Here is a 26,535-nt window from a genome sequence, read left to right as displayed (position 1 = left end):
AAATTAGAGTTTCTTAATTGCCATATCAGCAAATAAATTACAAGAGAAAAGAATTTCAGCGAATTATTTGGCCACTTCAGAGTTTATAAACGGTTTCTTATTAAGAAACTTTGGAGCAAAGTTGCTAAATAAGAAACTCATCTGCATCTCTGAAACTGGTTTAGAAACTGCCACATCAGATTAGAAACTCAAAGAGTTTCAGGAATGTAGATGCTCAGATAAGCAAAAGAGGATAACTGGATAAGATGCGGATCATGGGTCGTTGATGCCACCTTCCCCCAGTTTTCCCGAATTATAAAAGGCCAAACTTTGCCAAATTGCTCATATGTCAATTTGTCATATCATATCATGAACCGTCAATAATAATTCATTCTCTAATCCCAACTGTCATCGACATAATGACAACACTGCTGCATAATACATATTAATTGACTCGAAGTCTAAGACCATCATTTAAATATTCAAACAAATCTGACAAGTACATGATGAGCAAAATAAAACCGAAAAAAAAAATGTTTTCAAATTTCAGAAATTCCCACCGCCTATTGAAAACTTCATGTAATCAAACAATCAAACAATTAATCTTTTAACCACATACCCTTTGTTATGGAAAATAATATAAAAATGTATATTTTTCTTTCTTTTCTTACTCGTTTGCATAAAACATACATTGTAATTAACAGTCCTGCTATATCCTTGCTTCAACATTTCAAATAATATGAAAACTGCATATTGTTTTTTCTACAATAAGCCATGCGTGCATTTTTTTTTCCTAATACGAAATGAAAGTCAAATGAGCTTCATGATTTTTTTCCTCTTTTGTTAAGATTAATAATTTGTTCTCACTTGGCTAAGAACAAAACGTATATTTTGATATGTGTAGCGGGACAATTTAGATATCCAAAAGAGGATAAGATGCGAGTCATCGGTGATGCCTCCATTCCCCAGTTTCTACGGATTATAAAAGCCCAACTTTGCCAAATTGTACATATGCCAATTTGCCAGATCATGAACCGACCCCACAAGTTGTTACTGATGATTACTTGAATCTGAGTATACTTTTTGGAAACCAGCTTCTGAAATTTGAAATCAGTTGCAAATCTTTATGACAAGAAAAATTTACCAATTTTAGTACATATTGATCAAGCAGCGTGTTACAGATGGCATGTACCATCTGTACCAGATTTGACCGGAACATGAAAAAAATAGTCTGAAAGAAAGTCAAGAGCATCGCACCGACACAAGAGAAGTAAAAAAAAAAGCCTACCAAGATCCTAACTGGTTATGCATTGAAGATGTCCTGTACTTCTGTGAGACATATTTTCGCTAGTCCAAAATACATCACGAGTTTACGACATAAAAGTAAACTTAAACACTAGGTGTTCTTTTCTTAATCCTTTAGCAGTGAAACGAGGAAAGCCTACCAGTTTACTAGATCAATTACATCAATACTTTCTTAAACTATCTGATTATCTATTTTATAACATATCAGGCCTCCAGTCATGTATTCAACTGATTTGGAGGCAGATGGGGCAGTGCATAGGAGTATGCACCATCATCATGCTTTAATACCACCTAGAAGAAGAAAATAAAAAGACATCTTTAGAAATTTCAAGGTCAGTCATCCTTCAGCTGGGTTTTCTTTGATTGGTCTGTTTGCAAAGATGTTCTAGGTTTTCCTTAACAGCCCAGAATTACCATTTCTGCAGCTAATAATTATGTTTGTAATGTCTTGTTTTACCAAATGGCACACCTCCATCAGTTAGGGTAATGGAAAAAAAAAGACGTAATAAGCTTTCCGGTTTGTGTTAGCAATGAGACATTTTAACTTTGAATCAATTTTGCAAGAAAGGAAATACATACCATGAAGATATTTAAACATCACCTTCCTCCGTCTCACCACCCAAGTGGCCACTCAATCTCCTATAGAAAAAGAAGAAGAACAAGAACATACGCAAATCAGAATTTTTTATTTTTGAGAAACAAATCAGACAGATTGTCATCACAAATCACAATTGCAAGTAAACATAACTACTGGGATAAAATGAGGCCTCTTCATGTCAAATTACCTCGGTTTGTCAGACTTGGCAAAATGTTTTGACATTATTGAAGCCTGCATTTGTACACAAAACACAGGTCAGTTTAATAAAATAATCAGGAATAACAGAATTCGTTTTCAAATAAACTTCTAAACGCTGCCTTCTGCAAGTTTTCATGTGGTGATATTGGCATCAGTGAGGGTCATAGAAAGGCATAGGTTCTTAGTAAGGTCTAGGGGAGTCAGCGGGTACGGTAAGAATCGGGTGGAAGTAATTTTGTACCCATACCCATTACAAATTGTCCTTACCCGTACCCGTACCCTACCCTTACCCCCATTATGGTTTTGTCGGATAACGAAACGTAGCCGCCTAGCAGGTTAATAACGGGTAATGCTAATATAATAATTATTTTTATTATTTACTAAATAAAACATTTAAATGGATAAAAGGGTGCCATTGACACCCCTAGTAAGGTCATTATTTTGATTTATGATGGCAATAGAAGGGGTCAATTGAACAAAAACAAAATAATATATTGGCTTAAAGGAACAGGGAAGCATACTACCACCCATCAAGAAAACAAAATACTGAAATAGTATGGGGGCTAGATTCAGTTCTTTGTTTTCTAGAAAAGGTCAGAAGAAAGGAAAGGTGTTTAAAAGATTTGAGTACCTGCTCTTGAATGATGCTTCTGGCCTCAACAAGCTGGGCTTCAAGTTCAAGTTCTCTTTCAGTGGCCTCTGATGTCACTTCTGCCCCCTTTTGTGCATCTTGTAGTTGTGTCATCCTTGCCTATGTTTTACCATTATCACTAAAGACAACATTTGTTTATTTACTTACAAAAAATAGATCATATAGCTCGTAGGGTTAACCTTGATGGAAGCCATCTTGGTGCGCAGGCTCTCTTCAATTTGATCTCTTGCCATGTGAAATGGCAGGTCAAACATATCCTGCACACACAATAGTTAAACACATTATCTGATATGGCATGATGATGTAGTATATCGCTTTACTTCTTGCTATGCAATTGCTCAATTCGTGTGGAAAAATTAATAAGCTGACAACCTACAGGACAGCATGAATAATCTCTAAAAGCTGGTAAGTACAGTTTTAGAGATCTGTCATCGAGTATGTACCGTTTTGCCTCCTAAAGGGGTTTGAGGAGAGCCATTTTGCCTCCCATTGGCTTCAGGAGTCTGCTGTGGATCTTGTGAAAAGCCATTTTGGGCATTTAAAAATTCACGCATATCACCCTATAGTTGAAAAAAAAATAAAAAAAAAACAGAGAGGGAGAATTAAATTTTTTTTTTGGTGAATTAAAATATTTTCTTATAAAAATATCATCAATCTAATTTCAGGTTTACCCTTGTATACCAACTAATAACTTGCTATGTGTCCTTGCCAACAAAATATCAGAAAAAGAAAATCTATTTCATAAGCCATGTAAAGAATAGGAAATACTACCTAAATCAGTAAATCCTAATAATCCAACAATTTCAAATCAAGCTAACCATTCTTTTCCTATTCATGAACAAGACTGGGGCATCTTTAAGTGGGTAAGGGAGGACATCGAGCAAAAGATATTATTCATTTAAGCTTATGTATGGACAACAAATTATGGCCTTGAATTTCTGAACCTGATATGCTGAGTGCTTATTAGAGTATTATTAAATCTCACAAGTGGTAGAAAATCTGTACCTGCATGGAGCGCAACAAGGCTCGCAGGTCAGAGTTCTCTTGCATCAGCTCTTGTTTCTTCACTTCATATGCATCAACCTATTAATGGAATTTACAAAGTTCAAATTAACAAACAGTATAAAATTAGCCCTAATCAGCACAGTTAGGCAACTTACAATCATCTTAGAAAAATCATTGTCAGCTTTCTTCCCAGTCCATGTTCCTCTCTGCCTTCCTTCTTTCTGTTAGATTAAAGATAGTAGCAATAAGTTATTACTATACTGAAAAGAAGTTCCCTTCATTAGACAAAAAATAGAATTGGGAAGTGAACCATGATTAAAGGAAATGCACACTACATAAATTATTTAATTGAAGGACAAAAAATGTACCTGAAGCAAGTTCATGATTTCCATGCCAGAACGAGATTCTTTCTTTTTCTCCATTAACACCTGATTTAGCCTCTCCTGTATACCCAAACAATAAAATTGTTTAGTTCCCATACTTTTCATTTCAAGTAATATATTTAAAAAATTTAGAAGACATCCATGCAAAGTTACCTGAAGCTTTATGTATTCCTTCTCTTTCTTCTTCATCTCATGTATCTGCTGAGTTCGTACTTGCTAAACAGTAGCAGCAACAACTTCATAAATAAAAGGCCATAGAAATGGTTCAAAACTGAAAGGAAAAAAGAGAAACTTGCACCTGATTTCCAATGACCATTTTCTGGAATTCATCTCTTTCCTGTTGTAGTTTGTCGATCTGGGACTTTAAAGCTGCTGTGTTTTTTGCCTCCTGATTATTTGAAACATGATTTTATAAACAAAATAAATCTATAACTAACAAACTAAAAAGGTTAAATTCCCGACCAACACCAAATTCCCGACAGACCAACAAACGTAACACCCAACATTTCTTATGTTTGCAGTTAACAGCAAGACTTAATAATTTGAGATGCAACAACTTTTTTCAGGGTATAATAACAGGCCAAGAGCCTACTATTAATTGAAAATAAAATATAGTGTATATAAGCCAGAGTATTACATGAAATATTACCAAACTGAAAAGTAGTTAGAAGGATAAAAGATGGACATAAGAGGAGATAGAAAAAGAAAAGAAAATGCCAGAACAAACAAAAGAGCTTAATTAAAGCTATTTGAGTGAAGGAGAAGATGCAATCCTTTATTGCCACTTTTACCCCCGACTCCAATAAGATAATGTCACTACAATGTTCAATTTTTCAACTTAATAAAGCCACTGGACTGATACTTGGTCCCCAACAAAAATAAGCTACATATTTTGCTCAAGTCAAATTGATCCTTAATAATTGGGTATTATTTATAAAAAAAAAAATGATGTGGAGCATTACTTGAAAATATGAGATATGTTAGGTGTTATTTGTAACAAAGTCAAGTACTTGGTGCATCTTGCAAATATAGGTAAATATAACTGGAAGAACAAAAGGAAAAAACAAATAAAGAAATATCGTACAGTGCGGGTCAAGCTAGCAAGCTCTCTGTCTTTGGCAGCTATTTGTGCCTCAAGTCTTTCAATCTTGGCCTCCAATCTTGATATATCAGACTGTAACCTAAATTTGCAAGAATAAGTTTATTTAATAATGAACTAAGTAAATAAGTGATAGTTAACTCTGTTTTCAAGAGATATGGTGCTTGTAGAAAAACCATATTTACAAAACTGGTTGAATCTTGGCAGGAGTTATTGATCACCATGTATTTTCCATTTTGCTAGATTCATTGGCTTTTGTTTTTGTTTAGTTTGCCAAATTGGAAAGCTTAAGTACAAGGTGAAATTTGAGGTCAAATTGATTCACAATTGACACAAATTTCCACAAGTTACAGTTAGTTTCTGCAAATTTTTCTATTGAATATACTGTATTCTTGATCGCACATCTAATTAGGCTTAGTACTTTCTGGAAACAATAAGAGAATTTGCAAAGGACTTCCAGTGGTTGGAGATCACAGGTAACATTGAGTGATAACCAATTGCATGTATCAAAAGGACAACAACACTTCTTCTTTTCCCCTGCAAATTGGAGCAGCAGCATTAAAAATGAAAGACAGAAGTTGATAAAAGAACATCACCTCTGCCTCAAATCATTAGATGATTCTCTGAACTCGATATCTCTTTGTCTCTGTTGAAGCAGTGCGTATATGCAATTGCATGTCCTTGCAATAGAAACCTACTCTTACACAAACACAAACAGGTACACAAAATCAAAGAGAAACAAAAACGGAGGTACTAGCTAATGCTTTGAAGTTAGAAAAAACATATTCCCAACAATGATAGAGCTGATGATAAAATTTATACACTGATCGTTTTAAATATTAGTAGGAAAATATAAACAATGAATAGCTACTTGAAGATCAGCGTCAATTGGTGAAACCAGAAGATTCAGGGTAAACTAAACCAAGCACTATACTACATCTTGTCTAAGGCCACAATTGCCATTTGGCCATACTGAACAAAAGTTAAAATGACAGCTCATACTCAAGCCCCTTGACTTAATTTGCTAGACCAGAAAAATTAGGGGTTAACTTTGCAAAAAATCATCAGACAACAGGTATCTTCTGTCAAACAAATATTACTCCGCACAATCATCTACAGTTACGAGTCCACGTTTTGTCAGATTTTAACGATTAGAGAAAATATTCAGGATACTTATTTCAAATTAAAAGAGAAGAGGGACCAAGAGGTAACTTTCCCCTCGTAAAAATTGAAGAGAAGCACTTACTGGGTCAGTGGCAAAGAGATCAAGCGAAGCGGAAAAGCCGTAGGTGACAAGCGTCTGGTTCAAGTATTTCGCGCAGTGTTCTAAGTTGTTTGCATTTGCGAATGCATTGTCGCTGGACAAAGAAATTTACCAAAACAACAGGAAAATCAGAATCAGAAACAATGAGAAGTCAAATTAATGAAAATTGAACTAGAGATGGACAGATCAACTCGCCTGTTCCCAATTGACTGAGCACCAGGTACCTACAATGGAGCAGAAGTGCTAAAATTTCTCAGATTGGAATACAGAGTACAAAAAAAAGGGGATCTGAAGAAAAAAGAGTTCGCGATTTAGAACTCACTCTGAGATCGAACTGGGGTTGAGCCATGGCCATGGTGAAAGAGCGACGAAGAGATGTGATGCTATTTTCGAGTTTGTGTAAAATTTGAAATGTGGAGGTACTCGACTGAGAGAGAGAGACTAGAGACAATTCGCTGAACCTTGTTTATTAATTTATTTTAAATTATTACCATTTCACTGATTAGTGGGAGCCACGAGCCATTTAATAAATGAAAGTGGATCCCCACTTCCCCAGTTCGTTTGAATTATGGTCTCTGTCGGCCTGAGTCCGTATCTATTAGGTACCCATCTCCCAAAATTCGGACCGTTCGATTTATCGGCAAAACAGACTGACTGGATCGAAATTTTTTTGAGATCTGTAAGTAACGGTTCGGATGCTGTTTATTGTGATAGCGTACCTGGGACCAGGTCAAAGTCACGAGAATTTGGATTGTGGGCCCTCTCCTAACTTGAACCGTAGTGTCAAATATGTATATCGCTTGCGCCAGGAAAGCAAGACAGAGAATAGAACCGTTCCTGGTCCTTACTACATAGTGGGACCCAAAATATCATTGTTACGCAAGATTAAACGGTCCACAGATCCTTGTGCATTTAATTATTGTCGATTTTCAACCTCCATAAAAAAATTCAGCGAGGGTCGAAAGCCTCCCGGATCGGTCCGTTGATGATCCAACGGTAAGAAGCAAAGTCATAACTCATAGCAAATTGAAACGGACGCCCAGATTAATTCAAAACGGTGCCTATCGGAGGGATGGCGCAGGGGGCAGTATTATTTGTGCTTGGAGATTCGTCTCAAGTTAAAGGAACGAGCCTAGGCTGTCCGTTTCCAATTTCCTTGAGTCAGGTACTTGGGGCGATCCGAATTAAGCAGGCATTCTAGCTAGGGGTGGCAAAAAAGCTCGTAGCTCGTGGCTCGATCATAACTCGTACCTGACTCGCTCGCTAGCAGCTTATCCGTTATTGAATCGAGCTGTTAACGAGCCAACTCGCCACTAGCTCGATCCAAAATTAACGAGTTCAAACTGGGGCCTAACTTGCTCACTAGCTCATGAGCTAACTCAGCTAGGCATCAATTTATAAAATTGTATGAATTTGTATGCATTTTATACTGTCTAGCTCGGTTTAACTCGATTAAAAAGTTTGTATAATTTATTTTCTTAAAATAAGATCCAGTCAGATCTAGCGAGCTAGCTCGTTGCCATCCCTAATCTGAGCTGCCACCGGCAAAAAGAAAAAAGAAAATTTTAAATGACTTCAATTTGAGACTTTAAGGAATCCTTGACCTTAGAAATTAGAATGCAGAATAACAACAGCACAAAGAGAATTATCTAAATTTAGTCCAAAAAATAATAGAATGAATATAAATTATTTTTTTTGGACCGAGCTTTTTCACTGGGCTTGTCTACCCCAAATAATTAACTTTGCCCGAAACCCAACTATCAAAGCCCAGAGAGAAAAAAACAACCAACTCAAACCTCCGCTCCGAGAGCTCTTGCGCGAAAGAAAAGAAAAGAAGAAAAGAAAAGCCCCTGCGCGAAGGAGAAGACCGGCTCCGCCTGCGCCTGCGCTGCGCGAAGAGAAGAACCGCCGCCTCCGCCCCGCCAGCCACACCTCAGCCTGGACCAGCCACCTATCCCGCCTGTCAACCTGTGCCCGCCGCTGCCGCTAACCCTAGCCGCCCGCCTCTACTGCTGTTCGGTAAATCAAATTCCGAAATTTCTTGTTAATCTTGCTTTGAACTGAATGTCTGAATCAGATGATTAGAATTGCTTAGACTCGGTTATCATGTACTGTCTACTTATTGGGTTATTGGGTTTTTGAAAAAGAGGCAAGTGTACTGTGTATATGATAATATATAGAATAAGCTTCTGATTATTGTGAACATGTTTTATTCTAATTATTGCATATCATCAAAGAAAAACAATGAATAAATTTTTGGAACCTACTGAATTGCATATGCACTGAAAGATACTAAATTATTTTCTCATGGAGCTATCAGATTGTCTCTTTTTTTTTCTTTTCTTTTTTACAAGTACCAGCGTATGCAAAATGCTTCAGGAAATGACAGAAATGTAAAAAAATGCAAGCAGGTCCTTATATGCCTCTATGCTGCTATTTAATGAATTAAATGCCTTTCCATTTCTGTTATGCATTTCCAGTTTCATCCCCAATTGTTCACCTTGTTTGTACGTGCTGACATCCTCTTGGTATCGATTATTACCTCCATAGTCCCATTATGACCAGATTGACCGTGTTTACCAATAAAGATTGGGCTAAACCAGTGGCAAAATTTGCTTACCATTTACTGTCTAAAGCAAAATTTATTAGATATTGTAAGATTTAAAGTCCCTTTAATATGACATCTTGTTCAATTTTTTTGTGAAAACTATTTATATAGTTATGCTTGTCTACTCTTGATTGTATTCCTAGCTTTGCCACTGGGTCTAGCTCTTTTTAGAACAACGAATGGAACCACACTAGTGATGTAGTGCCAATGTGGGAGGCTTGTTGGCACCATACCATAGACTTGGTGCAATCATTCTGGCTACACAGAATTCACATCCTCTGCATTATCTGACAAGGGAATCTTTTACAATTAGTAGATCCTGATCGTTGTTTTTAACTTGACACAAATCTCAAAATCCAATAATATTCTCGTGCGTTAGCCTGAATCCCAAACCAGCTAAGATTTAATATCAAATCGTAAAATAAAAATAATCCTCTAAGGTTACGAATCCGACTACACATGCCATATCCAATACCCCGTCAAAAGTGAGAAAAATATTTGTACCGTACCATTGATATCGTGAAAGCATGTTCCAAAGAATAACCAATAGAAATGCACATTCTACTTGGTCATTACAACATTACACCGAAGAAATGAATTGGTGAGAGGCTGTATTCGGGAATTTTTTTTTGGTAGAAATTAACAGAAAAGAAGAGAGAGAAATAGAAAGAGTGCATCAGTTATTATATTGGTAGTAAGATCGATAGGAATTCTACTGATCCTAAAACTCTCAAATTTTAGAACGGTAACAATCCTACCGATCCTAACTGATTTTTATTTTGTTTTGTTTTTTTCGGCCGCAACACAGCTACTCAAATGAATAAGAAATTTTCAACTTACCTAGCATGGGCCCCACCTACCAATCCTACCTAGCATGGGCTCCACCTCTAAATTTACTATTCCTACAAAACTACAAATTTTAAATTTGGCAGCATGGGCCACACCTCTAAATCAAACATCTCGCACCAGGTGGCGCCTTTGTGAAACTTCAATTTTCTATAAAGATGTTTTGAGTTAGGATTGGTATTAATATTACTGATCAAAAAATTTGAGAGTTTTAGGATCGGTAAAATTCCTACCGATCTTACTATCAATTTAATAACTGATGTACTCTTGTTATTTCTCTCTCTTCTTTTCTGTTAATTTCTGCCAATAAAAAATTTCCCTGTATTTGAGTGGTACGTTCAAAAGGTATAATGAAGTTTATGATTTTTATACAAATATCCAAGTCAATTTACTATCAATGAAGTTTATGATTTTTATTTCTCTCTCTTCTTTTCTGTTAATTCCTGCCAATAAAAAATCTCCCTCCTCCGCCGTTCCCTCCTCTCAGCTCCTACTCGCCTCCTCCTGACGGGCGACCCTTGCTTTCTCTCTTGTTTTTGTTTGCGCGCGTGCATGCTCGGAGTCTCTTGATTGATCTCTAAGTTGTAGTATATTCTTCTCTCCTCACTTGTTTCTGTTTGTCATTGATTGATAAAAATAGCCATTTATGGACCAGCTTGTACTAGTGTTTAGCAATTCGACAACTTGCTTGTATTAAATTTCAATCAAGCACAACTCTAACAATTTTTATTATTGTAGATATCCTGCACTTCTGCACACTTAAATAAGATTCCCTCCTAAACTCCGGCCACGGTTGATGCGTCAATGTCTGCTTGGAAGGGGGAGCTACGGGTAATTGGTCTGAATTGAGCACTGTCGCCAGTGTAGGAGAGAGGTAGGTGTATGTTTGTGCTCAGGCTGTTCCACAGGGACATGTTGCCGCCCGTCGGCAGCGCCATCTCTCGCTGTCTCTCCACCACTTCCCCCCCTCTCCCTTCAGTGCCCCTCCCTTCTCACAGGTCAAGTTTGCCGCTCTATTTGCCTCCTTGCACACTTAAACTAATTTCTCTTTACTTATATTTGTCACTGGAAATTTCCATGCTAGCTATTTTTTCTGAAACTTTCATAGATCCCCATCGGTGACTTAAATTTAGGAGCTTTGTAAATACTACGGAACTAATTAACAATAGACTGATGAATCTAAGATTAGGCCCTGATAATATTTTGGCGTTGGTTTTTGAAATTATACAAATAATGATTACAATTTGATAATCTACAAATTATTCTATTTTCTCTTTATATCATAATACCTTGAAATTGACTTTTACTTTTTACAGAGAGGCGCATGTTTGGTACATTAAACCAGAGGAGATAAATGATTCTTTTTCACTGAAACAGTACACAGACTTGTTATCTCCATGCGAGAAAAGAGGTGTTTTATCTCTAAGTGGAGAGAAGCTCCAAAAGAATGCAATACTGGCACGTACGCTTGTGAGAACCACCCTTTCAAGATGTATGTATTTATTATATATATACCCATCTTCATGGACTAAGTATTGGTTCTGAAGATATGTTGATTCAAACTAATTGTTTTTTTTTCTAAATTAGACTAGATTTTGATGGCAGAGTTGATCCAAGATCAATCAAATTCAAGAAAGGAATATATGGCAAACCTGAGGTATAAACAATTATGAAAAGAGAATATTTTTTGGTGAACTGGAGCCAATAATTTACTCTAACTGCAACTGACATCTGATCTCCATACTTCCAACCATCACTGTGGCTCTCCCGTAATTGTAGGTAAAAAAAGCTGGCCACTAGATTTAGGTGATGGTAAATGTGTTTTTTTGTTAAATTTTGATAGTTATGTCTAATTTTAAGCTCCTGAACTTAAATCATGCCAAGTAGATTAAAGTTCTATAATCCAATGCTTTAATTGTTTATTTCTTGACATGATGGTTGTGGGCTTTAGGTTAAGATTGCCAATCCCAAGTTTCTTAGCTGAGTTGGCTATGTATGAAAAAGTGAATGGAGTCCATTTCTGCTAAAATTAAGTTGGGCACAAGCTTTTAAAAGCTGGCTGAATCCGCAATAACTGCAAGCATTCAGTGCTTGATTAAAATATTGCATGTTACTGAATAAGGTACATGGTGGATGTAGCCTGTTAAAGACATAATTTAAGAAAACAATGCTCATAAGTATGCTTTATCACGTTCTCCGTCCGCTGGAAATGCTCATTTACCTTTTTTTATTACTCTTCTTATCATCTGTTTCATTTTCTTATCCAGATGATGTGGCAAGATGATGATAATATTATCAAGCGACCTTTGCAATTCAGTCTTTCACACACATCTTCATTGGTTGCTTGTGCAGTTGCTTTGGAAACCCCGGTATTTTTCGTATCAACTTTTCTCTTCTGAACATTCATCCCCTCAAAATTTCACAATCCTATCTCCATACTTAATTCCTTTGATGTTCTTTTTCCTGTGGTCTTTGACTCCTGAATTTTAATAATCACTATTGGTAATGGTACAAGCTAACGAGAAATCTATATTTTGACTGGTTTTGGTTGATTTTGATAGCTTGGAATTGATGTTGAAGAGAATAAAAGAAAAACGGTGAATAGTGTTATATCAGTTGCTAGGCGTTATTTTACAGCTTCTGAGGTGGAATATCTGGCTGCTATTCCATATCCTGATATCCAACAAAAGGAGTTTATTCACCTGTGGACTCTTAAAGTGAGCTATTTCTTTAGCCCCCCCCCCCCAAAACACACACATACACCACAGCTTGAGTAATCTGACAGAAAGAAAAGCATTTACAAAATATAAGTACACAAGGGTTATCGCTAATAAAACAGAAAAAAAAAATCCATGAAACATGACGAGTTGGATCTATATTGTTTGGTTTGGTTTGAAGAACCAAATGCTTTTCGTTTCTTCAAACTCTTTGTACCTTTTAGCACTTCTCTATTCTATAAATTAATTACAGAGAATTATCCAGAAGTTTAAATAAAATCAAACAGATAATGAAAATGTAAAATAAAACAAGATTTAAACAACTTGATATGTAGAAGGAAATGCTGTGTGCTTGGTACACTCTCTTATCTCTATTATGATATTTTATTGGTGCTTAATTTTGTAGGAAGCATATGTAAAAGCTACTGGTAGGGGCTTTTCAGGTGCCCCATTCAAAAACTTCACAATTCAAATGGGATCAAACAAGGTTTGATTTTTGTGAATGACCTTCTTTTCATTAATTGCAAAGCGGCCCTCTACTTTTGGAGAAATTCAAAAGCAGCTAACTGCTGCCAGATTTAATAATAATGAGATATGAATAATGTAAATATGTAATGACATAGATGCTGATAATCACAGTTTGGGTCATCCTTATTTTCAAATAGGGTTATAGGACCTCAGGAAAATTCGGTCCATATCATTAAGCTTGGAAAACAACGCACCGAGTTATTTGATATGAGGAGTTAGCTATATTTTGTAAGACAACTCTGTCAGTATCTCATATTCAACCCTGCATTGTTGGTACAAGGGTGTTCCAGTCTTACTAATCGTAGTACCTTCTCTTGAAAGTGTGAGTAATATAAAAATTATGCAGTGCCTGTGCAGATGTTAGAATGGTAGCTAAGTTTCCCTCTGTAGTGTTTTATTTCAAAATTCCATTAACAGAATACTGTTTCTTAAGCATTTGACTGTTTTTTTTTTTTTCACTCTCTAGAGTGCTCCAAAATTGCATATTGAAGCTGGTTCCGGTTGTGATGGTCTAACTGACAATTGTCAATTTGCACTTGTGGAACTTAATAGTTCTCATGTTGTTGCAATTTGCATGGAAAGAGACCGAGCAATTTCAGGTATATTTCTCATTTCACAGGGACATTTTGCATCTCCAACTCAAAAGACTAATTTTTACGACCATAGGTTTCAGTACCCTTTTCTTTTTCATCATGCCGAAAACTCTGGTTTAACTTTTATTAAAATTTTGTTACTTCAATACTAGCTTTGAAACATTAGATGAATAAAAAATGATAGAATAAAATTCTCTGTATAATTTAATTTCAAACTGACTTGTCAACCTAAACAGAATATTTTTCGTTCTTGGTGCAACAGATGATGAAAAAAATTTACTGAGTTTAAAGGTCTGGAGGACAATTCCATTAATCGAAGATGAGTTCATCTCAGAAACAGAAGCTCTGAAGTACATTTGCAGCTTATCTTAACTTTGTTTTTGTTCTCTTACAATTTTTCTATATTTATTATTTAATTTAAATGTAATATTGACTTTGGTTTTATTTACCCGTATAAAATAAGGCTCAACTTTTCCGAGATGTTAATTCTGTTGCCTTATTCATGGTTAATGGCAATAGGCTTTACAGTTTGGTATTGTCATGTAATCATGATGTTGGATTTCTTTGTTATTGTTATTGGATTTAGGACCTTTACTGATCCCTGCATGCATATGTTCATAATAAATTCTATAAAATTATTCCAAATAAGTACAAAACTAAATAGAATGAATACGATGATTTTTTAGGAACTAAATAGAATAAAGATAATTATTGTTTAGGATGAGATAGAAGGAATAAAATGATTTTCTAGGAACTAAATAGAATAATAATTTAGAAACTAAATAGAATGAATAAAATGATTTCTTAGAAACCAAATAGAATGAAAAAAAATTATTGAAGATGAACTAAAACAAAAATTGTATCAAATAACAATCCGTGTTTGCACTATTAAATGAAGAGAAACGGTTATGTTAGACGACGTTTTTGGAAATTAGTTCGCTTGGGTCCTTGAGCTTTTACGAATATTTTGTTTGGAGATTATTTATGTTCCATTAATTGGTGAATTGCTATGAGCTTAATGAATTAATATTATGGCACTTTTGTCAAGTTATCTGTTATTACTATTATTTTTAAGACCTGAAGCATGATAGTATGTTTTTATTAGATATACATATTCGATTGCCCTCTTGATCTTTCTGTTTCAAAAAAATGTAATATGTAAATTGCCAGCGAACCAAAGCTTTCTTGATCAGCCATGTGGGGCAATTTTAGGCCGAAAATGTTGGGCCAAACCTTAAGCCCATTTATAATACTCGTACCTTCATTATTGCATACTTATTGTTATACTAGTATGTGTCGGTACATTGTGTACTAGTCAGCACCCCCAATCCCCATATTGGCGGGCTTTTAATGAAATCTTAAATATATGGAGTTTGCTGAGAGATAACAAGTCGTTGGTTGGTGTGTGTTGATGTGCAGAGAAGTCGGAATGAAAATGAAATAGCCGACAACTTAGCAAAAAAAGGGAGGTTAAATGATTGGGATTGTACCGGTCATATGTTACATTTTTTCCTTAATCAAGCTAAGGTTTATGTTTTGAACGGCACTGTGTAATGCTGACTTTGTAAGAGGATTTATCCTACGGGCCTTGAATGACCAAAAAAAAAAGTATGCAGACATTTTTATTAATATCTAATTTTAATTAGAAATTATCAAAACTTAGTTTTTTTTTTTTAAATGTCCAAGGGATTTTTATTCCAAACCGGCCACTTCAAAAAAAAAAAAAATTCCCAAACCGGGGACTTTAATTCTTTTTTTTTTCTTTTTTAAGAAACTATGAAATTCAATTTTTTTTTAAAATATGTTAGATTACTTCTTTTGATGTATAATTAGCATAATTATAATCAAAGATTTAAATAGCGTTTATCGTGTTATAGCATAATGAATAAGAAAATGACGCTACGTCCATATAGCGCCGCTATAGTGTGAAATAGCATCGATTGCGTAATTTAACGTCATTTAGCATAATTTAGTGTAATTTAATACACTATGATATCTTTGTCATTTAGTGTATTTACCGTATTTTTTTTGTGTAATTTAGCGTAATTTTTCTCAGTGAAAATCACTTATATATTTGCATAATTTGTGTATTTTAGCGTAATTTAACATAATTTCAAGTAATTTAGCGTATTTTAGTATAATAATGCTAATTATACATTATAATTAAGGTTATAAATAGCACGCTAAAGTGCTGCCAAATGACACTAAATTACTTGAAATTATGTTAAATTATGCTAAATGATGCTAAATTATGCAAAGAGAGATTATATCTTCACTGAGAAGAAATACGCTAAATTACGCAGAGAAATACGGTAAATACGCTAAATGACGCTAAATTACGAAGATATCATAGTGTCTTAAATGATGCTAAATTACGCTATCGGCGCTATATGGGCATAGCGCCGTTTTCTTAGCCATTTCGCTATCACACGATAAATTTTCCATCCTGACGTCATGTGGTCGCAGCTGCTGAGCTGTCGGTGTCTATTTTTGTAAAAATGAGGCTAGTTGAAGAGAAAGACATTAGGTGCTGCTACTCATGAGCCTCGTTTATTTATTGGCTTATTGCCCTGGCCCCTGGGTAGGTATTGAAATGCTTTTTAAGAGAATCTTACACGTGTCTGTCTCCCAGAAAAAGACACAAACCGTAATAATCAAAATTCAATGAGGCCGTAAAAGTCATTTCCTATTATTTTAATATTTTAATGAATAACTCAATTATTGAGGTTACTGTAGTGAATTCTTAAATTCACTATTCTCAATTATTGAGGTTACCGTATCACCCCAGGTACCTCATGTGCAAGAGGTGAATCTGGTCTGTTCATTTCACTTGACATGAATCTCAAAGCAGACTCCCTACAACCTCAACAGTTATCGGATTGAATTTGGTCTGAATGGAATTAATCTGAACCGTCCATTTTTATTAATTGCACCACAGGTATCTGGAGAGACAGGAACTCCTATAGCTGAATAGGGTCACAAGTATAGTTATACTTTCGAACTAGTATATATAAACATCAATTATATATAAAAAAAAAAATTATGTAGAAAATAAAATCAATTTTACAATAATATTATATATTTATTTTAAATTATATATAAATACAAAAAATTTAGAAAAAATGAAAATCAGTTAACTCTCATTCATGTTATTTAAGTCTTTAAGTCTGCCTCTGACTTAATTGTTAATGAAATAAATGTGCGTTCCATATGAAAATAGAATGAAGTGATCAAGCTGCAACTAAATAATTTTAACTGTCAAATTTTGATTAAATAATACAAATTAATTATTAGAATTAACGATATTCTGCTCGTGCATTTGAACAGAAGTAGTGGTGCTGGCATAGCCCTGGGAGATTTCGATAATTATTTGTGGAATGACAAAAATATAGATAACAACCTATTCAATTTCATGTGAAGTATGATAGTATTTTCTCATAGAAAAAGCAAGAACACTTTATTGAAACTCATGATGATATGTCTGTGCTTATTTTCTTATTACAAATTAAACCTCTGGAATTAAATTCTTAAGCAAATTTCATGATTTAAAGAAAGACGGAATATACAATTCCCTTCCTAACCATTTTCCTTTTATTTTTGTGACACAAATAGGGCTGCAAATGAATCGAACTTACCCCAGTTTAAATTAATTTCGAACTAAGTATGATTTGAATTAATTTCGAATCAAATTTTTTATGAACTCAATTTCGAATCTTTTACGAACTTTTTAACGACAAGGAAGAGTGATTGTAATCGCCGAAAGCGAGAGATGAAAGTCGTCTAGGGTTTTAGAACTGAAAGCGAGGGTTACGACTTACGAGTTATGATTTATGGCTGAGCGGCCTTATGTTTTAACTTTTAAGTCATCAGCAGAAATCAACAGTTCACGTTACTTTGAATTTTGAACTAGAATAATTTGCGAACCTATTTCGAACGAACCAGGTCCAGTTTGAATTTGATTTGAATTAATTTCGAACTGTTTTGAATCGAATTTTTTACGAACTTTTTCGAATCAAACTTGAATCGAATCACGTAGTACGAATTTTTTGTGCAGCCCTAGACACAAACGTCAAAAAAAAAATTGTGAGCCCAGTAACCAATTGAACTCACTCCTGACGCACCTACATACGTAGTTTTCACGCATCTTAAAAAAATAGTGAAAATTAAATGCATAAAAAAGTTGTCAATAATTTATAAAAAAAATATTTTTTTTACTGCTTGATTTTGTACTAAATAAAATTTAAAAAAATTTAAAATTTTGCATGTAAATACATTATTCGTGAAGTAGGTCGGTTTTAACGTTTGAATTTATTATTTGAAGTCAATTCAATATATTTTTTGAGTTATACCCACCTAACTCTCTTAGTGAGCACAACACATGCTAAATTTGCCCACACATGCTATTTTGAACCTTTTATTATCATTGTACAGTATAGACCAGGGTAGACCCAAGTGGAGCCAGCTGGATTTTTAAATTTTATGGTGATCTATAGATCCGGACTCTGGACCAACTTTGTCTCTCCCTGGATTTTTTTTTGCTCTCCTCTGAAATTATGATCTGCAATTTGAGTTAAATTTAGAATTAAAATAAGAAAACAATCCTTGAATTCGGATTGGTAATTAAAATTAAAAGTCAAAGCAATGAAAATTACAAGTTATTATTTTTAATCTAGTATTTGATTAGTTAATGACTTTGAACTAAATTAGACATTTAAATTAAATTCATTATTTTTTTCTCCTTAACAAAAATCACGAATCCACCCCTATTCTAAATTACACGTATGACTATTGCATAATGTATATGAGTAAGGCTACGGTGCTATGGGTTGCATAGAGGGCTACGGTGCTACGGCTCAATATTCCAGTTTTCAAAATCCTAACAGTCGATCCGAACTGTTCATCTTGTTCTCCATATTAATATGAGTTTGGAGACCAAATTTTACATTTTTTGGAAATTTTTTACTATTCTTTTAGAGAGGTAGAAAATCAAATATCTGAATGGTGCAGAATTTTTTAGATCAAGTGATTTTCTACCTATCTAAAAAAATAGTAAAAAATTGTCAAAAAAATGTAAAATTTGGTCTCCAAACACATATTAATATAGAGAACAAGATGAACAGTTCAGATCGACTGTTAGGATTTCGCAAACTCGAATATTGAGCCGTAGCATCGTAGCCCTCTATGCAACCCATAGCACCATAGCCTTACTCAATGTATCTCTCCCCTCTATATTATGCATCTTAAATTAAATTGACTGAACATAAACTCCAACTGTTGGGAATGATTGATCTAAATTCGGATTAAATCTGAACCCTTCAGTCAAATAATATGCCTTCCTTTAATTGAATACATCCTTTATATTTGTAGAAGTCTATATTTAGTTCAAATTGGATCCGCCACAAGTATAACCAAACGTATTACCACACGCATTTTCACTCTGCACCATTGGATTTGAATCAAAAATGGTGCAGATTAAATCTAAAATTTGTAAAAAATTTCGCTCTTTTTAATTAATATATTACGCCTACGGGCTTCTTTCAAATGAAACCAAATAAATTGTAGTAATAATCAACACCTTCGAGATTGTTGAATTGACTCACAGTAGTGATTATGTTCTTTGCAAATGGAAGAAAAGCTACACACATTTTTATCTTAAGTAAACTGTAGCTTAATTCGCAAGAAATTCTACAATGAATGTATCTATGTTAACTGTTAAGAGTTTTGTATCTATTGACATATAGGATTTGTTGAATAATTATTCATTTAACCTTAAAAAAAAAAAGAATAATTATTCATTTTATTGGTCTTTATTTTATGAAAATATATCATTTTGTATTTTGTTTTTCTCTTATAATATATCTCCATCGCAACGCATGGGCACAATATTAGTTATTGTATAATGCACACTTGTCTATGTACTTCATGAAAAATTAGCCGAAGCCCGAAAGCAACTATAAAGTTCTTAAAGAGTAAGTAAGAGTATTACAAAAAAATATTAAATTTTTAATAAGACCATCCGTTAACTGTCCTACTTTATCACATTAAGAAGGATTGGATAATCAGGTTTCTAATCAGTTTACCATGTTCTATATATTAAAAAAAGAGAAGGTTCGAACCTTTAAAACACGACTCTCCGTTTTTCAAACTGAAATATATGCATGGGATTTTAAATTTTGACTTTCATTTTTTTTTTTTTTAATTTCTTGAAGTTTAATATATAATTTTATATCTATTTTTAGAGGTATACTATTTTGGAAGAACTCTATGTATTGTTAGTTAGTAATAATCTAGAAGTCAATAATGCGATAAATTATCATATAAAGCTTTGTTCATAAATTGGATGTTTAATTATTTATCATTTTGTTGCCTTGAGTATTATTGTATTATGGATCATTTCGAGTTCATGACTAGAATTGTGAAACTCCATAATTAAGATGATATATACTCTTAAAAAGTCACTGACCAAGGTAATTAGCAGGAACACTAATTAACCGTTACTAGGTTAGTATGTGGATTAAAATATGGTTAAGTTTTACAAACCATTGACACGAGATGTCATTTTAATCACATAGATACATGTTCTAGGAACATGATATTTGACAGACTCCGAATGAAACATTGAATAGAATTGTGTTCGTGTCATTAATGTTTTCATTCAGTGTAAAGTTCTACAGTATGAGGTATTCATCGTTCTAGCTAAGAGATGTGTATGTGTGAGTGTTATCTAACGCTGTCCGTAAAAAGCAGTCATAACGGTAGCACTTCCATATGTATAGCTTAGCTAAGGAAGTGATGGTTTACCAAAAGTACTATTGTCCCTCGTATTTTTGTACGAGCTATAGCATCACTGGGCCCCTTGGTAGAGTTAGATTATCTGCATGCGGTATAATTACAAGAGTAATTATATTTGATAGTCTACTCAAGATCAAGAAAAGATTCAGTTAACAAGGATGACACACATCTATCTTGAAACTGATCTGATAGCTATGAGACAGAAGAATAGACACAAGTAAATTGTTTATTGAATCGTGATATTGTACAGTACAGCATCATTTGTGTAATTGGATGGTCATGATGTATACTGCCAGATGCCACTCATGATTATAGAAGTTAAAACAGTTTTAACTCTATTTACCAACATAACACAGATCCTATTGGGTCACACCATATAGGAGCTATTCGGAGAATCTTACTGATTAATTATAAATTTATTGTAATTAATATTAAGATGGTTATAATTAATTATACGTATTATAATTAAATTATATTTGTCATGTAAAATGACAAAGCAAAAAAACTAATGGTTATAATTAGTTATACTTGATATAATTAATTATAATTAGTTATACTTGATATAATTAATTATAATTAATTATACGTCATTTAGAATGACAAACATAAACACTGGTTAGTTTATAAATGTGTTTGACATGTTGTATAAAAATTACCAAACGAAAACCGCAGACGAATATAATTGTACATGACAATTATACATATTTGATTTGGATAGTTACTATTTACTATTCCTTTGGGTTAATGGTTTAGGATCCATTAAACAAATCCAACCAATATGAAATAGCAAAATCCAAATTGGATACCTCTACAAAAGGGCAAATTGGTAATTTTGGCAACTTCAGGGGTATTTCGGTCTTTTTGTGAACCTCCTCGAATGCTTATAAATAGAGGGGAATAGGTTAAAGAGAAAATTCACTAATTCACGTGTTAATCTGATTACTTCGTTAATTAAAATTTCTCTCTTTCTCGGTTTACGGTTTTTCGATCGGTGAATAGTGTTTTACCGAATTTCGCGGTATTTCAGATTTTGCTTAATAGTGAATCTGATTAATCGAAAGTTCGTGAATAGTGTTATTACACCTTTTTGGGTGAATAGTGTTTTTGCTGTATACCGCGGTTTATAGTATTTCTGGCAAAAGAAATAAACCGCTCTCTGGTTAGTCCTGGTGGATAACCAATAGAGGTATCACACGTGTGATACTCCGAGTCGATTTCTTCCCTGGTGTAGCTCTTCTCGCTCATCTGCATTCCAACTGTGATTTGGAAACAAGGTATAAATTGTTATATTAATCTATTTAATTGGTAAATAGATTTAAAGCTTTAGAAAATCAATTATGGAGTAGATCTGTAAATAGGATTAAACGGATCTTCTTGATTCATTTAATCCGTAGCTTAAGTTAGATGTAAAATTTTTGTTTTACTCTTTCCGTACCTTAAGCAAATAAATGGGTTTGAACCGTCAAAACCCCAACATACTTAATCAATGAGTTTGAACCGTCAAAACCCAACATGTATATCCTTCAAAAGTTTTGATATTACGTATTTCCCCTTCTAAAATTTATAATATCATATTTACCCTTTTAAATTTTCTGAACTCATATCCAATTTGTTGTCTTTTCTATTAAAATTTGTTTTAAATATATAAAGTAACTATTTTATATACCCCTTATTAAAAAAAATAGAAATATGTAGAATGTTTTAGAGAATGTTCAGTTTTCTAGTTGGCCAGTTACGAGAACAAATGGTTCGTTCTCTTAGCTATGACGCACAAATACACATGCCAAAATATTACAGTACATGTGTCACAAGTAGAGAAATAAACCATATGCTCTCAGAAACCAACCAATTAAAATACTAAATATTTTTCTTGCACAAATTATATATATACAGGGGCGGAACTAGAAAATTTTAATAGGAGTTGCTGAAAATTAAAATGCACAATTGTAGTGAGTGGGATTTGAACACAAGACCTCTCAACTACAAAATAGAGCTTTAACCACTAGGCTACAACTAAACATTTATAATTTATTGAGGGTGGCTATACTATATAAAGAGTTAAAAAAAATTCAATTAAATTTCTATATGTTTAATTAAAATTTTAAAATCACAGGGGTGGCTTAGCCACCTTTGACTAAGTCTTATTTCTATATATAGATTTTTTTTTATATAAAGAGTAAAACAAATATATAATTTATTTAAAATAAATTTTAATTCTAATAAATATAATACATTGAGTAAATTTATGAGTTTTTGGAAGTTAGAAAGGTATATGATATTATAAATTTTAGAAGGTGAAAAAAGTAATTTCGAATTTTTTTTTTATTTTTTAAAGGTAGTAGAACTCCCAAATCCCAATCCCAAATATTTTCCTAATGCGGGAATCAGTCCTGTCCACGTCTAGGAGACTAGGATAGGACTGTGTGGAGCAGGTTGCGAAGCTCGCCGATTTGTACTTTTCTTCACCGCAGAACCAAATCAACAAATTCCCGGCAGATAGATGCTACACGAGCTAAATTTATGAAAACTTGTGGCCGGATCGCATTTCGTACCTTACATATTTGATTTTTGACGATTCTTTTATATTTTGTGTTCCTTACTCTTTGCGCCACGTTGATGCATCCCAGTTCTCGGAGTTTCTATGGATATAAAAAAAAAAAAAAAATACTACACATCCAATCATTAAACAATCAAATTTAGTCGACTTATGTACGCCAATATGCCCCTGTATCTGTATGTAAGAGTAGATTGGGACTGTTATCTACTTTCTCATGTTAATTACGACCTTCCAATATATTTAGTATAAATTAGTTCAGAATATAATAAATATAAAGATAGCTTAAATTGTTATGTCAGAGAGATATTTGATTAACGAAATAGTGTTAAATCCAAACAGGTCTTTTAAAAATGAGTTAGAAATAGCTCTTTTATAATAAGACAAAATAATTAACACTTAATGATTACATGTCAGTATATTTTATTCATAGATAAATTATACAATTTCATTAAAATAGAATATAATTATTTTGAATACAAACACATTTAACATATTTTTAAATGATCACGGTGAAAATTAGTTACCTTTCTCTGAGTTAGGTTGGACATCTGGTGACAATCTAATTGTGAAGTTTTCATTGATATGTATGTTTGATTGTAAAATAAGAATAATTATTATAAAAAAAATGTAATTTATTATCTAAATCCAGTTCAATTATTATAAAATTAAACTCACGAATTCTCTAACGAGCTTAAAGTTCCCGGGAGCTTTGTTTCATAAATGTTGCAAACCACCCAACTTTCAACTGCTTTTACTGGTATTATGAATAGAGATTGTTGATCACAGCACATGCACCTATTATGTCGTTTAAAATCGGGTGTACCTATTTATTCACATAATGCCATGCTATAGGCTTTTACAGGTGCAGCTAACAAAACATTTAAGACCTCCATACGAATTTATTGAAATGGACATATGCAGGACTAGTACAGTGTTAGGTTCATTTGTCTAGTCTGTACAGATCTGTAGGGAAGTGAAATCAAGGATACCCTATTGAAATTCTCCTTGCACCAAGTAGCAACACTGTCTCAGTTATAACATTATGTCCTGCAGCCTCATCCTTAGTTGGGAACTGAATGCACATGCTCCAGTCATTGTCTCCATTTCAATTCTGCAGAGGTCAGGGGCAGAACTAGAAAATTATATTAAATAATTTGAAACTTTTGTTAGCTTAAGATAATTCAATTAATAAAAACATAAAGCAATCGATAACTGATTAATAGATCAGAAATTTCATAAATATTTCTCCGTCTAATAACCGATTAATAAATCTTTCACATCTTTCCCCGTTTAATTGAGTCAATTAAATTAGGATTCAATTCTATTTAATAACATTTCATTTAGTAACTATTGAACTGTCCAGTACTAAATTTATTTATTTCATTGAAGCCATAGCTTGTTTACGAAACTCTGGATGTTATGAATATGGTACTTTAAATACATAAAATATTATGTTACTTTATATAAAATTTAAGGAAGCGTCTAATTATCCACAGACTTTTGTCCACCATTTGTCCACAGCTTTGACTTGCGCGAATACTGTAAAATTACTTCTACATGCTGTATAATTATACAATATATCACATAAAATATATCAGTTAATCACAAAACATCCAGCAACTATTTGAAGTGGTCTCATGATAGTTAGAAAAAAATTGCAACTTGCACAACATGAGAAAAGAAATGTACTTTCAAACTGTACTTTCGGAAAATGTAGTTATAGGAAGTTATTGACAGTTAGAGTTAGTTATTAGCGTTTGCACTTGGTTGAATCTTGTATACTGTAAAATTGAATCTTGTATACAGTAAAATTTTCAATTGAATCTTGTATACTGTAAAATTGAATCTTGTATACTGTACAATTGAATCTTGAATATTGTAAAATTGAATCTTGTATACAGTAAAATTTTCAATTGAATCTTGTATACTGTAAAATTGAATCTTGTATACTGTAAAATTTTCAAATAATACTGTAAATTTTCAATTGAATCTTGTATACTATAAAATTTCTAAATCTAAACCATAAAATAATACCATATATACTGTAAGATAAAATGTAAAAAATGCTACATTTCAGCTTAAAGCTCTAACTGTAAGATAAAATATCGCCTCTCTATCATCTATTTCCTCCAGATTTTCACAAGATGAATACTGTAAAATTACAAGATGAATACTGTAAAATTACAAGATAAATACTGTAAAATTAACAAATCAATACTCCATATCGCCTCTCTATCATCTCTTTCCTCCAGATTTTCACAAGATGAATACTGTAAAATTACAAGATGAATACTGTAAATTAATAGGTTGAATATTATAAAATGATAAGATCAATACTCCATATCGTCTCTCTATCATCTATTTTCTCCAGATTTCCACAAGATGAATACTGTAAAATTAATAGGGGAATACTGTAAAATTAATAGTTTAATACTCCATATCACCTCTCTATCATATCTTTCCTCCAGATTAACAGATCTCCTCCATATCGAAATTCAACAGAAATAAAGAAATAATTACGAGATCCCTTACTGCATCAAATCAAACAACAAATTCAAATAAAAGTTCAAATAAAAGTTCAAAACAATGCTAGATCCGTTACTGCATCAAATCAAATAACAAATTCAATAGAAAGAAATAACTCACTACAACACCGTCACCTCGGTCGGACGCCGCACCTCTAACATTCTAGTATCTGATAGTCCATTTGGCAGCACATCAATATAGAAATGGAAAAATAAAAGTATTATTATTATGCAAACAAAATACATAAGTAAAAGTAACCTGTCCCATATGATCCGGTCATCAGTAGGCTTCAAGTGATAATAAATTATCACATCACGAGCAGCAGAGATGGAGAGAAGTTAATAAATTGTCACATCGAACATATCAGAATTTACCAGAATTTCATTGCATGAAAGCTTCACAAGCAAGCTTAGAACATTAATAAATTGTCACATCGAACAATTGATGGCAGTGATTCTTGAAAAACAATTAAATAAACCTTAGAAACTTGAAATCCATGGCACAATATCACGTGATTGTCATATTAAACTTGATCTAACACTCCCACCAGCTTCTCGCCGTGCTGATTTGGTTAGAATTATTTGCTTTGAAATTATTGCAAGTACTTAGAGTCCAGCATGAAACATGAAACTTAAGAAACTCAAAGAGTACTTACCTGTGTTGGATTTTCCACCCAGACAGTTACACAAATAAATTGAACTTGCTGGCAAAGGATTTGTCAGTGATTGTGACAACTTCAGGTCAGATGACCATGTGTGGAGGCAAGAGAAAATTGCTACAGTACTCCGACCAGCGTGGGTCCCTTTCATAGTCGTACGCTCGTACTCCGTCGCTACCACCCATTTGGCGCTGCTGGGACCTTGCTTGAAAGGGATCGGTGTCATC

General features: G+C 33.5%; 2 protein-coding genes across 5 annotated transcripts; one reads left to right on the top strand and one right to left on the bottom strand.

Moving 5' to 3' along the window:
* Positions 1-1,258: 1,258 nt before the first annotated feature.
* LOC144565108 (uncharacterized) lies at positions 1,259-6,949 on the bottom strand. Its single transcript, XM_078314752.1, has 16 exons — positions 6,806-6,949; positions 6,679-6,707; positions 6,466-6,577; positions 5,816-5,913; positions 5,205-5,301; positions 4,419-4,508; positions 4,274-4,336; positions 4,106-4,180; positions 3,893-3,958; positions 3,738-3,815; positions 3,176-3,292; positions 2,912-2,989; positions 2,712-2,831; positions 2,070-2,113; positions 1,864-1,923; positions 1,259-1,575 (listed from the first exon to the last, which is right to left on the bottom strand). The coding sequence occupies exons 1-15, from the start codon at positions 6,836-6,838 to the stop codon at positions 1,875-1,877; spliced, it is 1,149 nt and encodes a 382-aa protein (XP_078170878.1). The 5' UTR covers positions 6,839-6,949; the 3' UTR covers positions 1,259-1,575; positions 1,864-1,874.
* Positions 6,950-8,270: 1,321 nt separating this feature from the next.
* On the top strand, positions 8,271-14,310 carry LOC144565238 (uncharacterized). Of its 4 annotated transcripts, none has more exons than XM_078314945.1 (9): positions 8,271-8,502; positions 10,706-10,935; positions 11,254-11,429; positions 11,530-11,594; positions 12,205-12,306; positions 12,499-12,654; positions 13,061-13,141; positions 13,649-13,781; positions 14,038-14,310. In XM_078314945.1, exons 2-9 carry the CDS (start codon positions 10,820-10,822, stop codon positions 14,145-14,147), a joined length of 939 nt encoding a protein of 312 aa, XP_078171071.1. In that variant the 5' UTR covers positions 8,271-8,502; positions 10,706-10,819; the 3' UTR covers positions 14,148-14,310. The 4 variants fall into 4 exon arrangements, with proteins under 4 accessions (XP_078171071.1, XP_078171069.1, XP_078171068.1 ...); XM_078314943.1 differs by having other exon boundaries at positions 10,676-10,935; XM_078314942.1 differs by lacking the exon at positions 8,271-8,502 and adding an exon at positions 10,389-10,524.
* The last annotated feature ends 12,225 nt before the right edge of the window (positions 14,311-26,535 follow it).

This window comes from Carex rostrata, chromosome 14 (assembly GCF_964058835.1).
Source record: "Carex rostrata chromosome 14, lpCarRost1.2, whole genome shotgun sequence".
Lineage (NCBI taxonomy): Eukaryota > Viridiplantae > Streptophyta > Magnoliopsida > Poales > Cyperaceae > Carex > Carex rostrata.
This window is presented reverse-complemented; position numbering and strand designations above follow the sequence as displayed.

Coding starts and splice junctions, on each gene's coding strand:
- LOC144565108 (XM_078314752.1), bottom strand. CDS start 6,838: ATGGCCATGGCTCAACCCCAGTTCGATCTCAGA. Junction 3,959..4,105: donor AAATCATGAACTTGCTTCAG/GTACATTTTTTG, acceptor TTAATCTAACAG/AAAGAAGGAAGGCAGAGAGG. Junction 1,924..2,069: donor GCCAAGTCTGACAAACCGAG/GTAATTTGACAT, acceptor CTTTTTCTATAG/GAGATTGAGTGGCCACTTGG.
- LOC144565238 (XM_078314945.1), top strand. CDS start 10,820: ATGTTTGTGCTCAGGCTGTTCCACAGGGACATGTTGCCGCCCGTCGGC. Junction 12,307..12,498: donor CAGTTGCTTTGGAAACCCCG/GTATTTTTCGTA, acceptor TGATTTTGATAG/CTTGGAATTGATGTTGAAGA. Junction 12,655..13,060: donor TTCACCTGTGGACTCTTAAA/GTGAGCTATTTC, acceptor TTAATTTTGTAG/GAAGCATATGTAAAAGCTAC.